Genomic DNA, 14,080 nt, shown 5'->3' with positions numbered 1-14,080 from the left:
TTGCCTTCTATGATGGCATCACCAGCTGAGTAGATGGGGGGAAAGCAGTGGATATCATCTACCTTGACTTTAGCAAGGCTTTCAATACAGTCTCCCATGACATCCTGCTAGCAAAGCTGAGAAAGTGTGGGATAGAGGAGTGGACAGTAAGGTGGGTTGAGAACTGGCTGACTGGCCGAGCTCAGAGGGTGGTGATCAGCGGAGCAGAGTCTGGCTGGAGACCTGTGACTAGCAGTGTTCCCCAGGGGTTGGTGCTGGGTCCGGTCTTGTTCAACATCTTCATCGACGACCTTGATGAGGGAATAGTGTCTGCCCTCAGCAAGTACGCCAACGACACAAAGCGGGGAGGAGTGGCTGACACGCCAGAAGGTTGTGCTGCCATTCAGCGAGACCTGGACCGGCTGGAGAGAGGGGCAGGAAGAAACCAGATGAGGTTTAACAAGAGCAAGTGTAGAGTCCTGCACCTGGGAAGGAACAACCGCATGTATCAGTACAGGCTGGGGGACGACCTGCTGGAGAGGAGCTCTGCGGAGGAGCTGGGGGTCCTGGTGGACGACAGGTTGACCATGAGCCAGCAGTGTGCCCTAAGTGGCCAAGAGGACCAATGGGATCCTGGCGTGCATTAAAAGGAGTGTGGCCAGCAGGTCAAGGGAGGTGATCCTCCCCCTCTACTCTGCCCTGGTCAGACCTCACCTGGAGTACTGTGTCCAGTTCTGGGCTCCACGGTACGAAAAAGACAGGGACCTCCTGGGAAGAGTGCAGCGGAGGGCCACAAAGATGATACAGGGCCTGGAGCATCTTCCCTATGAGGACAGGCTGAGGGACCTGGGTCTGTTCAGCCTGGAGAAGAGAAGACAGAGGAGATCTCATTGATGTCTATAAATACCTGAGGGGTGGGAGACAGAGGGATTTGGCCAACCTCTTCTCAGTGGTTTGTGGGGATAGGACATGGGACAATGGCTGCAAGATAGAACACAGGCAGTTCCGCACCAACACGCGAAAGAACTTCTTCATGGTGAGGGTGACGGAGCACTGGGACAGGCTGCCCAGGGATGTTGTGGGGTCTCCTTCTCTGGAGATATTCAAGGCCCGTCTGGATGCCTACCTGGGCAGTCTGCTCTGAGGAACCTGCTTTGGCAGGGGGGCTGGACCTGATGATCTTTTGAGGTCCCTTCCAACCCCTACAGTTCTGTGATTCTGTGATCTGCCTTCAAGCCGTTGTAAAATGATTGTTTTGAAGGCTGTCAATGCAAAATCTTTTGAGGTAAATGTTAAGTTACTGGTGCATTTCAGTGACTTGTGGGTTTTAGAATCCTGAGAGAATAATTCATTTTAATTATTTTATTAAATTTTAATTTTTCATATGTAGCTTCTTTCTGAAAGCTAAACACCAAAATGACTTTTTTTCTGAAGCCAATTCATGTGTCACAGAGGGGATCTGACTGAAATTAACCTTTGGTGATGTTATTCTGTGGCATTATAAAAGCAATGCAAATGGGAATTGAACATGTATTTAAATACAATTTTTAATAATGAAGAAGGAAAATAACATAGTAATTTAATTTCTTCAAATTGATGTTTTAAAGTGACTGTGCATAGGCTTGTCTTTTGTTTCTTTCACTGTAACAGGCCAAAAATGATTCTAGTCTCATGGTCTCTTATTATTGGTATTGTTGGTCTTGTCTATCATGTACTACTTCTATTTTATACTTTTGCTTGCAGACTGTAACTCTTTGTTGCCCAAGTGCCTTGGTGTGGAATTACTCCACAAATGAAAATAAGAACATTAATCCAGGCTCACCTCTGGATTTACTTCAAGTTGCTCCATCTAGTTTACCTATGCCAGGCGGAAATTCATCATTTAATCAACAGGTAAGCTTTTTTAAATCTTCATTTTACTAAGATGTATTTTATATCCCCGAAGGTGATTTGCATTCACGAGGACTATGCCTAAGTTTAGATATTTCAGTAGTTCTGTTGATGTGCTAGTGTTTGATGACCTTAGTTTCTCCAGTCAGGTACCAATTTTGTGAAAATATCTGGAATTTTATTTACATTCAAATGTTTTCAGTTACTTTAAGATGTAAAATGGCAAATAAGTGGAAGCTTGTCATACCGTTTCTGAGATGTGACTTTTCAGACACATTGGAAGTTAACTTCCATGGGGTTGAATCTAAGGACCTTACATGAAAAGGTATTTTATTGTACAACATGATTCTTAAGAAATGAAAGCATTTGAACAGAACATATTTCAGTTTGTTATTCCCAAATGCAGGAAGTGCTGGGGAATGCCATAGGGTACCTTGCTCCTGGTGAGAAACCTGTCACAAACTTGAAGTGAAAATTGAGACTTCCTATGACTAGGTAATTAGCAGCTACCTTTTCCTTTTTTTTTTTTTAACAGGTTCGGGCAAAGATTTATGAAGTAGAACAGCAGATAAAACAAAGAGGTCGTGCTGTGGAGGTGCGGTGGTCTTTTGACAAGTGCCAAGAATCAACTGCAGGTAAGACATGTCAAAATGAAGTAAATGTTGGCAGTCTTAGGGTTTGCATCTGTTCTCCTTCTTTGAGTATAAACCTGGTGCACCATGCTTAATTCTAGTAATAGAGTTGATGGATGTAATGTAACAGCCAGCCAGCATTTCTCCACAGAGTCCTCAAGTTTTGTACTTGTCTTATAACATTACTATGGAAGTGTTGGGTAAAAGCTAAAAAATCAGGCTTGGGCTTGGGTACTTGCAGCTCCTGGACGAGCTGGGTACCTAAGAGAAATGTGTCTGAAAGAGCTTGTTTGCAGCTTAGGTAGGGTTAAGTAGGACAGAGATTCTTGCTTGAAATACATATGTAAAACATACAAAATTAGAAAATATACGTTTACTCTTTGAAGCTTGTACTTGAGCTTTCTTTTCCATCACAAAAAAAAAATAAATCTGTAGAAATCAGGCTATGGAGAGTACGAGCAGCCACCTAACAATGAGATAAACATCAAAGAAAGATTTGTATGGACTCTAAGGCTGCTGTCTGTTTCTGGTCATTCTGTGCTTGGAGAATGTTGTGTACTAAAGCTATTCTTAGTGTAGGGGTTTTGTTTGTTCAACTTGCTCATCTGCTGATCGACAGATGTTACCATCCATATGTGCGCTAGGAAGTCTCAGCCTAAATTATTGGTGGTCATTCTCACAGATGTTTTGAGGGTCTCTGAACTTCAGTGTGGTACTGTGGCTCAGACTTGTTTTTTGCAATTGAATTGCTTGTTGTGATTTAAACCATTAGGAGTCCAGTGTGTCAGCTTTTTCCTCTACTAGAGGAAGGCAGCAACATAAATGGTAAACCTGCCAGCAGTAGTGATGTGGCCCTCCACTGCAGTCACCGAGAAATGGATTCCGTGTTTGTGGCAAGTGGATGGTCTCTGCTTCTGCTGACTCATACACGATCCTGTGCTGTCCTGCTGCTTATAATGGTTGTGACTGATAATGCCTTAAATCCCATGGCATCTTCCTATTTACATTTTTTTTTCCTCCTCTAACTCCCACATCCAGGGGTGACCATCAGCCGAGTTTTGCACACCTTAGAAGTGTTGGATCGACACTGTTTTGACAGATCAGATTCCAGCAATTCAATGGAGACGCTTTATCATAAGATTTTCTGGGCAAACCAGAATAAAGATAACCAAGAGGTAATGACCACTCTTACTGTGTAATCTGTAGACGGTGAATTTTATTTTTACTTTTGAGAATTGTTTATGTGTATGTGTGTAAGTATAGACTAGATACAAAATCTAGTCTTATTTTGATGCTTGGATGCAGTCAGGATTTTTAACACACAAGTGATTTTTTTCTTTTTTCTTTTATGGATCAGGTTTAATATGTTTTAAGTGCTAGCTTTTTGTTTGCATCTGTTTTTGGGATCAGCTGATATAGTTCTGTGCTGTTGCCCTTCTACATTTGTTTTTATATCTTTTTTTTTCCCTTCTTCCTACATTTCAAAAGGTGTTTCTAACTTCCAGCTACAACTGTATTTACAAACCATTTGTTTGTGTTTCAAGAGGCAGTGTTGGTAGTGAGTGTTCTGAAAGCAAGGTAATTACTCTTTTCTGTTCTTGTTGTGGGTTGTCTGCTATTATGTTTGTTACGTGGTACTTTATGACCTGAGGTCAGGTTGCCTTGAAAATACGTCTGTTTTGGCTCCTGAACAGCTCTCTTAAAGACGTGTTCCCCACCTCTAGTACCAAACATCTTTATCAAGGTCTGTCTGGCTAATTTGCAGGGCTGCCTATCTTCTAATGGTGTAATAATTTTACTCTGAGATGAAGAATGATGAGTAGTAATAAAGCATTGTCATACAAAAGTGATGATGTACCTATGTTTGCACAGTTGTCATGGGATATTGTAGGGAAAGCAGATTGAAAAGTTTTTAATGTCTTCCCGAGAGAAGAAAACTTAACCTTGAAAGTTTCGGTTGTACCTTACTGGGTTTGGAGCTGGTATGAAATTAAACATTTAGATAATCTATAGCTTCTAAAGTCCTCTGGAGTTTCCGAGACTGTTGTTGCTTGCCTCAGGCTTAACTTTTAGCACCCAAGTGAGGTTGCCTCATGTTTCTGAGTATCTGATTTATAGTACTTGCTGTGTATTTTCACATTGGAATTTTTACCATTACATTCATGTTTATTAGTTTTGTTGTTAGCTGCTTACCTCATGGGCAGGCAGTGTGACTGAGTGCCCGTGGCCAGCGACGTCCTGTCCGATGTTTCTGAGGCTTGCCTGCCTTCTCCAACGGGCTGCGGAGCCGCTAGATGGCAGATTAATGTCCCGCGGGCCTGGGACCTGGCTCAAACTCTGCAAGCTGGAGCGCATAAGGATGTTCCCACATGAAAAGCTGTTTGTCTTTTTTTGACTATTTCCTTCCCACTTAATAAACCAGGCTGTTTTTCCTAGGCAGAAAAGGTCATAAGTTAAGAGGTCTTGTATGTTCTGATTTCAGATGGCAGCTCGTGTAAGCCTGCAAGGACTTGTGTTTTGTGAATAAGATAGCTATCTCAGGGATGTCTGCCTACTGACGTAATTATTTAAAGCACAACATAGTTTGAGGGACAGCTATCTACTGTCCCCTGTTGTGATGTGAATCCAGTGGAATGTGTTTGGAACTTATTTCCTGTCCGTTTTTTCCTGCTGGATTGCTAAATTTTGTTGTGAAGACTGCAAATGATGCCAGTGCTTCCATCTATCAGTGGTGCTCTGAAGTACTGGAATAGAAGGTGACTCCTGCTACAAAGTGCTTAGGTTCTGAGTGGGTCTAAACACACACAAACGCGCTCCAGATGCTGCTTTTATATGTGCTGCTGATTTATTCAGAATCACTTTAATATACAGCTGATTACTTCCAAGTGTTGGAGCAAAAGAAGACTTGGGGGAAGTGGCTGCAGCGAAGGAGGGCAGGTGGGTATCGATTAGCTGCAAGGCCACGTGTCCTAGGCTCTGGAGGAGTAAGGATTGCTTTTCACCCCATGGGGAGATGTGGAGGAATGATGGTGAAGGACCTGGTAACACTGGTGATGGGGCAGAGAGACCAAAGTGGAGAAAGAATGTGGTGTGAGGGGCTGAGCTGTGGCTGTACATTGAGTTTGAGTGGGACAAACAGGACAGAGATGGCATACATTAAACAAAGTTCAGACTTCACGCATTGTATAGCAGATGACGAAGGTGGCACACTGAAGCTATGTGAGATGTGATGTTAAATCCACATTTTGACCAGACCTGAGACAAACCTTCCGTTCTTGACCTGCTTGAGAGAGGCCACAGAAGTGATGGAAGAGTCTAGTGCTTCTCCAGTGACTTGATGCTGCATTATTAAGTGGACTTTAAACAGGAGATAAGAATTATGTTGCAGTTTCTTGCAGACTGTCCCTGTGATCTGAGAGAGATGGTCCCTGCATAATCACATATGAGTAGCTTGGTTTGAACCTTAACCATAGATCCCAGCCTGGGTTTGCTCTTATGGGAGGATTTTTTACTAGTACAGGGTAAAAAGTACACTAGACAGTACACCAGACTCTGTGTGCAAACCAGAAAGCGGTGCTGACATCTGTGAGATGTTCAGCTTTTTATTCATGAAGTTCCAATTGATAACAACTTCTTTTGCTGTGAATGTTTGGCAGCCAATAAAAGTAAAATTTCACAATTAGTCTGGTAAGAATGATATTACATTGTGAACACAGTGAGTACAAAAGTACTCAAAAGACTAAAAAACAGAAGTAGTACATACAAAAGACCTTTCATTTCTAATTCAGCTTTACTGACTTGCATAGAGTTTCTCAGTAGATTAAGCTGGGTAGGCGGATTTGAAATCTAGAAATCTGTGACATGGCAAAAGGCAGTAAATTCACTTTCATTTGATGGTATTGTAGAAAAAACTATTAGTCTTAATTATAGCTGTGGGTATCTGACATCTCCTCGACACAGAATATCTCTTGTGCATTGGGGATTAGCACTGAGGATGTTATTGTGCGGGTATCATTATGTAAAATCCTGAAGCTTCATGGATATTTGTGCACTTGGATTGATTTTAAAGTTCAGGTCTCTGAAATCATATTTATGTCTTGTGTCTCGTGTTGTCTGCAACAGTCTGACTGCATAAAGTCCAGCTGAATTCTTATGATGCCAAGAGTTTTTTTTCATTTTAGAGTTAAAAACTCATGCTTTTAATCTTGGTTCTCACGAATGGGCTTGCTACAAATGCAGAGTTAATATTTGCCTTTCTGAGATCACTTTGCTGGAAATGAAACAAACAACCAAAAAAAAAACCAAAACCAACACACCACCCCCTGCGTCTGTGGGAAAGGAGGTCTAACGATGCTGTTTTAGTTCGGTAAGCTAGTATTTAACAGTTTGTTTGATGCTGCCTGGGGGACCTGAATCTGAATATGTTGGGATGCATGACGGGTAAGAGAAACAGGATGAGCAAAATAAAATTAATAGAAATATCTGTAGAATCAGAATCAGTTTCCACAAACACTGAGAAAATAGAGCATGTTCTGAACATTCCTGCAGTGTTTTTAATAATGCAGTTAACATTAGTTCAGTTGCTTGAATTGCTTAGTTATCTGAACTTGTCTGTGCAGGTGTTTTCACCCTTCATTATTTCAGAAAATTCAACATAATATTCCTGCTCACCTAGGTGTGAAGGGAGTTAGTACAAAACTTGTCTGAGAGGAAAAAAATATTCTGTGACATAAATAACTGGCAGAGTCCTTAATAAGAACACAGTTTTTTTCTTTTTACCTAAGACAGTCACAGAGAAGTGGTTAATATTTTGTTGAACCTGGTCACATAAATTGTACTTCAGTAGAAGGGTTTGTCTTTGAGCTGTTGATAGTGCTGTGGTGTAAAATAAAGCCTGCCTACCACACTGTCAGGGCTTTGCCCCTCTTGGGCTGCGGTCGGAGCTGTTTCTTTATTTGCCATACAGCCCGTACTGCTGAGGTCAGTGCATTTAGTGGGTTCAGAAACCCCAGACCTTTAAAGGGCACTTTTTCTACAGGGTCTATGCCTTGAGAGCTCCCTTGTTAAGGATATGCAGCAGGGTGAGGAAGAGACCAGGCGGAACGAGCGAGGAGCCGCCTGCCCGCGAGGGGAGAGGGGGCAGCTGGGTGCCCTGCAGGGAGCTCGGCTCCTGAGTCAGGTGGTGGTCTGGGATTTGCAGGTTAGAAAGGCAGGCTGTAGTAATAAATGTTGCCATCTTGTTCCTCTTCTTTGTTTTCTCTTTTAATTTAAAAACAGCCTTCAAAAAAAAGGCTTCTGGAAACCATTTATTGTCTTCTTAGAAAGCAAATTCAGAGTTTAAAAATAGCGGTCTTTTTTCATGGAGGAATTGATTTGAAAATGCTAACTGGAATTGTGATTCCAAATTTGTTATGTAGACTTAAAAAAAAAAAAAAAAAAAAAAAAAGCCTGGTTAGTGTTCTTAAATGGTAATTCTGCTACATTTGAAACAAAAAAGCTTATTTTGAAACTGAACTGTATTTTCCCAGGAGGCACTCATGTTTGTTGTTTGTTTTGTTAACCTTCTGCATGATTTAAGGACACACTGACTTCATCAGACATGGACCTGACTTGCAAAAAGCATATGCTCAGATCTGTGGAAAGATCTCTTTGGATATGTTTTCAAAATGGTTTGAAAGTAACAGGAATGTCCTTATGCATATGTATGTTGTGTATATATACGCTTCTGTGTATCTCACCCCTATCCTCCTCAGGCACCCCTGTGGCGCGGGAGAGCAGGTTTGCTGCAAGCTGCTGCTTCCTTCCAGCACGAGGCAGGGCGCTGTGCCCGGCGGCAGGGTGCTGTGCCCTGCAGGGCAGCGCTGACCCGCGGCGGGCGCTTCCCGTAAGGGGCTTGCAGCGTGGTGGCGCAGCGCGGCGGGCGCGACATCTCGGAGCAGCGGTTATGACAAACGACGCTGGCATTTCCCAGCGGCCGTGAGTCACGCACCTGCTCCCCTTCTTGAGGGGTTTAAAAGAAGTGAGAGGGGATGGGGGTTTCCTCCTGCTTAGTGATTTGAACTAGTTAGGGAATGCTGTGTCATACTTTCTGCCTCCATCACAAAGAGAAATGTTGCAGTCTGAGTACCTCAGCGGTGGCCTTAGCTTGAGTAAAAGTCAAACTTCATTTTTAGTAGCAACTTCTGAGTTAATAGTAAGAGCACGGGCTAGTGGGAAAAGAGCTCTGAGTTAAAAAAAAGCAGTTTCAATAATGCTTCTGGCTCTCTATCTCCAAGTGTATCAGAAACAACTATGTTTAATCCTTTCAGTGCTTTCCTTTATTAATAGTTGTGTTTCTTCTTTTCCCTCCTCTTTTTTTTAATGAAACAAGTAACTCTGCTCATCTTCGCCCACCTTCTGCTCTGCGTATAAACTGGTGGAGGTGAGACCTTTGGTTTTCTTTGAAAGGCTTTCTTTGACTAATGACTTTCAGAAAGTTACAGCTATTTTTAGTCATAACTAATAGACCCAGAATAGCTAAACAACAAATTTGTGAGTGAGATGTTTTCAACCACACAGCTTCTATGTGCCTAAAACAGTGGGTATGCTCCTCGGGAACTGACATTTGGAGCAATAAAAAGGCTACCGGAGTACAGACAGTCCTTTAAGTCCTCTCATGCAGACTTCTGTTGGACAAGTTGCCCCAGTTGTGAGTGAGGTGTCCAAACTTGTTGAAATTGTGCTTGGAAGGTGCGTGCTGCCAGATGTCTTTAATGTCTGCTGTCTGATGCCACCTGACAGTGTTTTTGTCTCACTAGGAATGGTGAGAGGTTTGGGAATTTTGAAGAAAGGACCTTGTCTGTGGGAGAGTTCCCTCCTGCAGCTCAGAGTTCCAGGTCTCACATGCCCACATCTGTTCTGTGCTCTGTCACATCATCTTGTGTCCTCCTGACAAAAAAACGTAGTTATCAAGCAACATGTGAACCAATGTTATGGCTTTCCTGCCCCTGAAACTTTAAGGGTACAAGTGTGATCTCATTGCTGCTCTTCAAGGCAATAGTTGGAGCCTTTCTGAAATGTGGTCTGCGCTTTTCCAGGCTGGAACATCTGCAGTTCCAAAATCCCAAATTGGATGAATCCAGAACCTGACTGTTACTAAGAGGTGTTACTCACTTGCATTCTTGGCATGTGTAAATAAACACAGCATCAGAGGGGAGGAAATCATGAGGTAAGCTATCGCGAGGCAGCATCAGGAGGAAGGAAGCCGAGCAGTGAAGCTGCCACGCAGTGGGGCAGGAAGCGAGAGCTCCCCATGCGTGCTCAGCAGCGTCACAGGCTGCTGCGTCCCCGGCTCCTAGGAGCGACAAACCACGATCTGTGCTCAGCAAAGCAGCGAGCGCCCAGTGCTGGAGTTTCCAACACTGGACATTCCAACACTTTCCTTTTTGATGCAGCTGAGCTGAGGGCTGCTTAGAAAAGTCTCACCACTGCCTGTGTGTGAGAGGCTTGCTTACTGTGAGGTTTCTTGGATGATTCTTTACATTGCAGGGACTTGATATAGCTGTAAAATACATTTGTTATTTTCATTGTAAAGCAGAACGAAGTGTTTGATGGTTAGACACTTCAACTTTACTTTTGTCAGCTGCTGCACTTGTCCCATGTTCCAAGAGCTTGATGTGTGTGAATAGTTCTGGTGATGATACATTGCCCAAACAAACTCTGACTGGGTTCAATTAGTTACCTTTACTCAGGTAGCCTTTTTTATTGCTGCTCACGTCAGTTCCTGAGAACCAAACCTACTGCTTTTAGGTACTTAAGAGTTGTGTGGTTGAAATTCTTAGATGGATAAACACCTCCATGTATTCTCTATATACATGAAACTTGAGAATCCGCACTGTGATTTTTTTGACATGAATAATCACTTCTAGCCGTCTGACTTGTAGCAGGGTTGGACTCTGCATCTCTGAAAATGGAGTTCTGCTTTTTACAGGCATAGAACTAGGGATTCATTTTTATATTCTCGCACTAATAAAAACCAGTGTTAGCAAATGACTCGATTAGAAACAGAATGAATTGACTGTATTTTCTGAACGGTAGGGCTGTCTGCCTCTTGTTTGGGAAAGAAATCAGTTTGTCACTTGAGACAGGTCCGTCATTCAGCAAAATCAGAGAGAACAGACAAAGAATTAATCTCTACTTAATTTGTGTAGACCTCAATGCTGTTGTGAGAAGAGTAATTTCACGCTGTTTTCTTGTGAAGTGCACAAACATCCATCCTTTATTAATTCCTTTCAATAGTATTTGAATGCAGACGCATTGCAGTATTATGCAAAAGTAAAAGTTCATTGCATTTCTTGAAAAAATTGAAGTAACTTCCAGCTTTACCACGAAAGGGTCAGCTTGTCCCGTGTTTTCTCTTGTTTGGGCTGTCAGATGAGTCAATTATACAATGTTTAGCCTTTTTTATTTTAAAAAAATATATTTTTAATTAAGAATGCGGCTGTTGCTGGCTTAATACCTAAGACTGAATGGCGGTGGGCGCAGTGCTCGCCGTGAGGTCCCTCTCGGGACATGCTGCTCCGAGTCGCCTGCTGTGCGGGCTCACCGGCTCGGGGCTGGTGCTGGTGGTGCTCTGCACAAGGGGACGGCCGTCGGCGATGGCCTGCGTGGTGGCCCCGCTGAGCCCTGTGCCGCAGGGGTGGCAGGCAGGCGGCACAGCGCCATGTTGTGTGGTGCTTGCTGGGGCCCTGCGAGCGAGCGTGTGGAGTTCGGTCTGAATGGTGTTGTGTGTGTCCTTACGGCGCCCGGGGTTTCACTTGGGTTGTTCTTAGGCTTGTTGTCGGGCTTAGCGGTAAGCGAGCCGTTCCCTCGTGCAGCAGGAGCTGGCAGCGGTGGGGGCGGTTAGCTCACCGAGCGCCGGCCCTGGTGGCTTGGCCTCGCAGCACTGAGTGGGGCTGAGCGCAGCCGTGAGGTGAGCTGGGCAACAGGCTGGCACTCGTCACTCACTGACACAGCGTCTGAGGGAAATACTGGTGTGTGCACGCAGGTAGCGTGCTTTAGTGGCTGTGTGTTGGCAGCGTTTGTGCTGCGTGTGTGTTCCTTGGAGGAACAGCACCCTTGTTTCTCTCAAATGGAAAATAACTGATGGCTTTCCTCTCCTAGGATGTGGCGTTTCACCAAACAACTCAAGTCATTTTTTTAGGCCAGAACAGAAACGTGTAGGATCACTGCCATAGCCGTTTTACCTTCAACAGAACAACAAACATATAGCATAGCTCTTACTTGGTAAGGATGGATTTCTAAAGACTGCTGTTAAAAGGCCTGTTAGGCGTGCACGGGTCAGAAGTCAGTTGAGCTTTTTGGTTGGGAGTTTTTTGACCTTGGTTATTTGATCCTCACGCCTCCAGAGGTGGTGGGTTTGGTTTTGTTATTTTTTTTTTTTTTGGTATGAGTTGGTGGTGTGCTATTCATGGTCTGGAAACGTGGAGGAGGTTTGGAAGAATTGTTATAAAGAAGACAAATTCTGTGTGGTTATTTTGGTTGAGAGGCTTTGTGGGATATGCTTTTCCTATTTCGCCCTTTACTGTTTTGTGAAGCAACATTATGATAAAAGACAGTTTTGATTTGAATATCAGCAGTGTGAAAATCAGAACTTCCCTCTTTTGCTTCTAGGTTATGTTTAATTAGAAAATATGAATGAAACAGCCTTGTGCATCCATTAGTAGCAAAGAAAGAAAACCAGCTTCTTTTTCCTTCCCTCAGAACACCCCTTGCTGAAAGCTGCTTGCTCATAAATAAGCCTGTTGGACGTGTAGGTGAAATGGCTTTCTTTTTGTTCTTGCACTGAACAGGTAGCCCCAAACGACGAAGCTGTGGTAACTCTACTCTGTGAATGGGCTGTAAGCTGTAAAAGGTCTGGTAAGCACAGGGCCATGGCTGTAGCCAAACTCCTGGAGAAGAGACAAGCAGAAATTGAAGCAGAAGTAAGTTCTTTCTACTTCTAGAATAGCATAAGTAGTATGCTTAAAAAGAAAGATATTTCTAAAGAAAACTCACTTTAATCTCTAGTCTTTGCAACACAAAGTAAGTTTGATTGCATTTGGAGCACTGGGGATTTTGTTATCAATTTACAGCTTTTATATTCTAGATAAAATGAAAAAGCCATCTACTTAGTTAAGAAATTACAGCCTAACTGAGAGTGTTTTTATGCCTTTTTGTTTGAACTGTTTTACTTCTGTGAGCTACTTGTCCAAATAAATGGATGCCACAGTACCTGGAGTTCCGTGAAAAGTGGGGCGTACATCTCCCCTGCACACACGGGTGTGCTCCTGCTTGGAGGACTTGGAGATGGCTCCAAAACAAAGACCATTCTGAGGCGAAACTCGAGTGTAATTTTCATCTTGCATTCTGCAGAACTGCATTCATTTTCAGGGGAAATGAATATGTTTCACTGGAGAGGCAAAACACGACAGCGATGTCTTTAATGTAAGCAGTTATCTGTCTGTAGTGGTCCTGTTGCAGCTTGCAGAAGCTGACGATGCTTCCCTGACGCTCCAGCCCTGCACTAAGGTTTGCACGGGGCGGTGTGTTAGCTGCAGCCTTGCTGCAGGTCCCTGGGCTGGCAGCACCCCACAGCCCTGCGCGGTGCAGCCTCTGCAGCCGGGCTGTGCGAGGCTTTCGCATCGTCCTCGCCTCGCCACAAACCACTGCCGGGGGGAAGGGAGCTGCTGTGCTGCTGCTGCCTCCCTCCCCGGCCCACGCATGGCCGAGGTGTTCGCCCTGGCTGTTACTACACTTCTTGTCACTTACACAAACAGGAGGAGTTACCTTTTGTCTTCACGTCAGTCGTGGAAGATCTTAATTTTGTTGTTGTTTTTATATGAAATTGTGCCATTGCAGATGATGGTACCTGTGAGAGGTATTCCTTTTCAATAAGTAATCCAAAGTGAATAAAACACTTTAGTAATAACCCAACTGGGGTAATGGGAGAAAACTGTCATTCTAGAGCAAGTCTGCATTTTATGGAGAGGTAGGGGACAATCCCACATATAGGTGCCTCATCTGCAAATTGTGGGAATACTGGATGTGTTTGTGTGTGGATACCTACTGTTTTATGTATTTAACTGTGCAGAGATGTGGTGAATCTGAAGTCCTAGATGAAAAGGAATCTCTGTCTTCAGCCTCCTTGACAGGTTCCAGTCTTCCTGTTTTCCAGAATGTCCTGCTGAGGTTTTTAGACACACAGGCTCCCTCATTATGTGAGTATTAACTAACTCGTATTCCAAAGTAGGTCAGAAACAACTGATCTGCTCTCTGGCTGATGAAGTTACTGTGCAGTTGTAGCAGGTGTTTTGGAGTTTCTGTGATGACCTGCTTGATTTTCTGATGTATTTATTTTTGAAATTTCCTGCCTTGTTATAGGATTTTTCTGTGATTTTTCTTTTTCCTCCACAAAAGGAAAATTGGAAGAAACAATGTTTATTTCTGTTTAGGCTGCAAAAGATGTAGGAAATCAGTTGCACTACATTGCATAGTTAAAACCAAACACTTGCCTCTTTTTGACAAATCCCCATTCAAAGTGACTGACTTGAGTATTGTGC

At 43.4% G+C, this 14,080-nt stretch overlaps 1 protein-coding gene across 1 annotated transcript in view; it reads left to right on the top strand.

Annotated features, from left to right (window-relative positions):
- The window catches only part of MED12L (mediator complex subunit 12L), a 133,455-nt gene that overhangs the window by 14,317 nt on the left and 105,058 nt on the right, over positions 1-14,080 (top strand). The window contains exons 8-12 of the mRNA XM_035335224.1: positions 1,723-1,872; positions 2,405-2,504; positions 3,540-3,676; positions 12,332-12,463; positions 13,612-13,738. Of these exons, the coding sequence (XP_035191115.1) occupies positions 1,723-1,872; positions 2,405-2,504; positions 3,540-3,676; positions 12,332-12,463; positions 13,612-13,738 (646 nt within the window). The remainder of the gene's footprint in view (positions 1-1,722; positions 1,873-2,404; positions 2,505-3,539; positions 3,677-12,331; positions 12,464-13,611; positions 13,739-14,080) is intronic.

This window comes from Oxyura jamaicensis, chromosome 9 (assembly GCF_011077185.1).
Source record: "Oxyura jamaicensis isolate SHBP4307 breed ruddy duck chromosome 9, BPBGC_Ojam_1.0, whole genome shotgun sequence".
Taxonomy (NCBI): Eukaryota; Metazoa; Chordata; class Aves; order Anseriformes; family Anatidae; genus Oxyura; species Oxyura jamaicensis.
The sequence above is the reverse complement of the archived record's forward strand: the minus strand, read 5'-3'. Positions and strand labels throughout refer to the sequence as shown.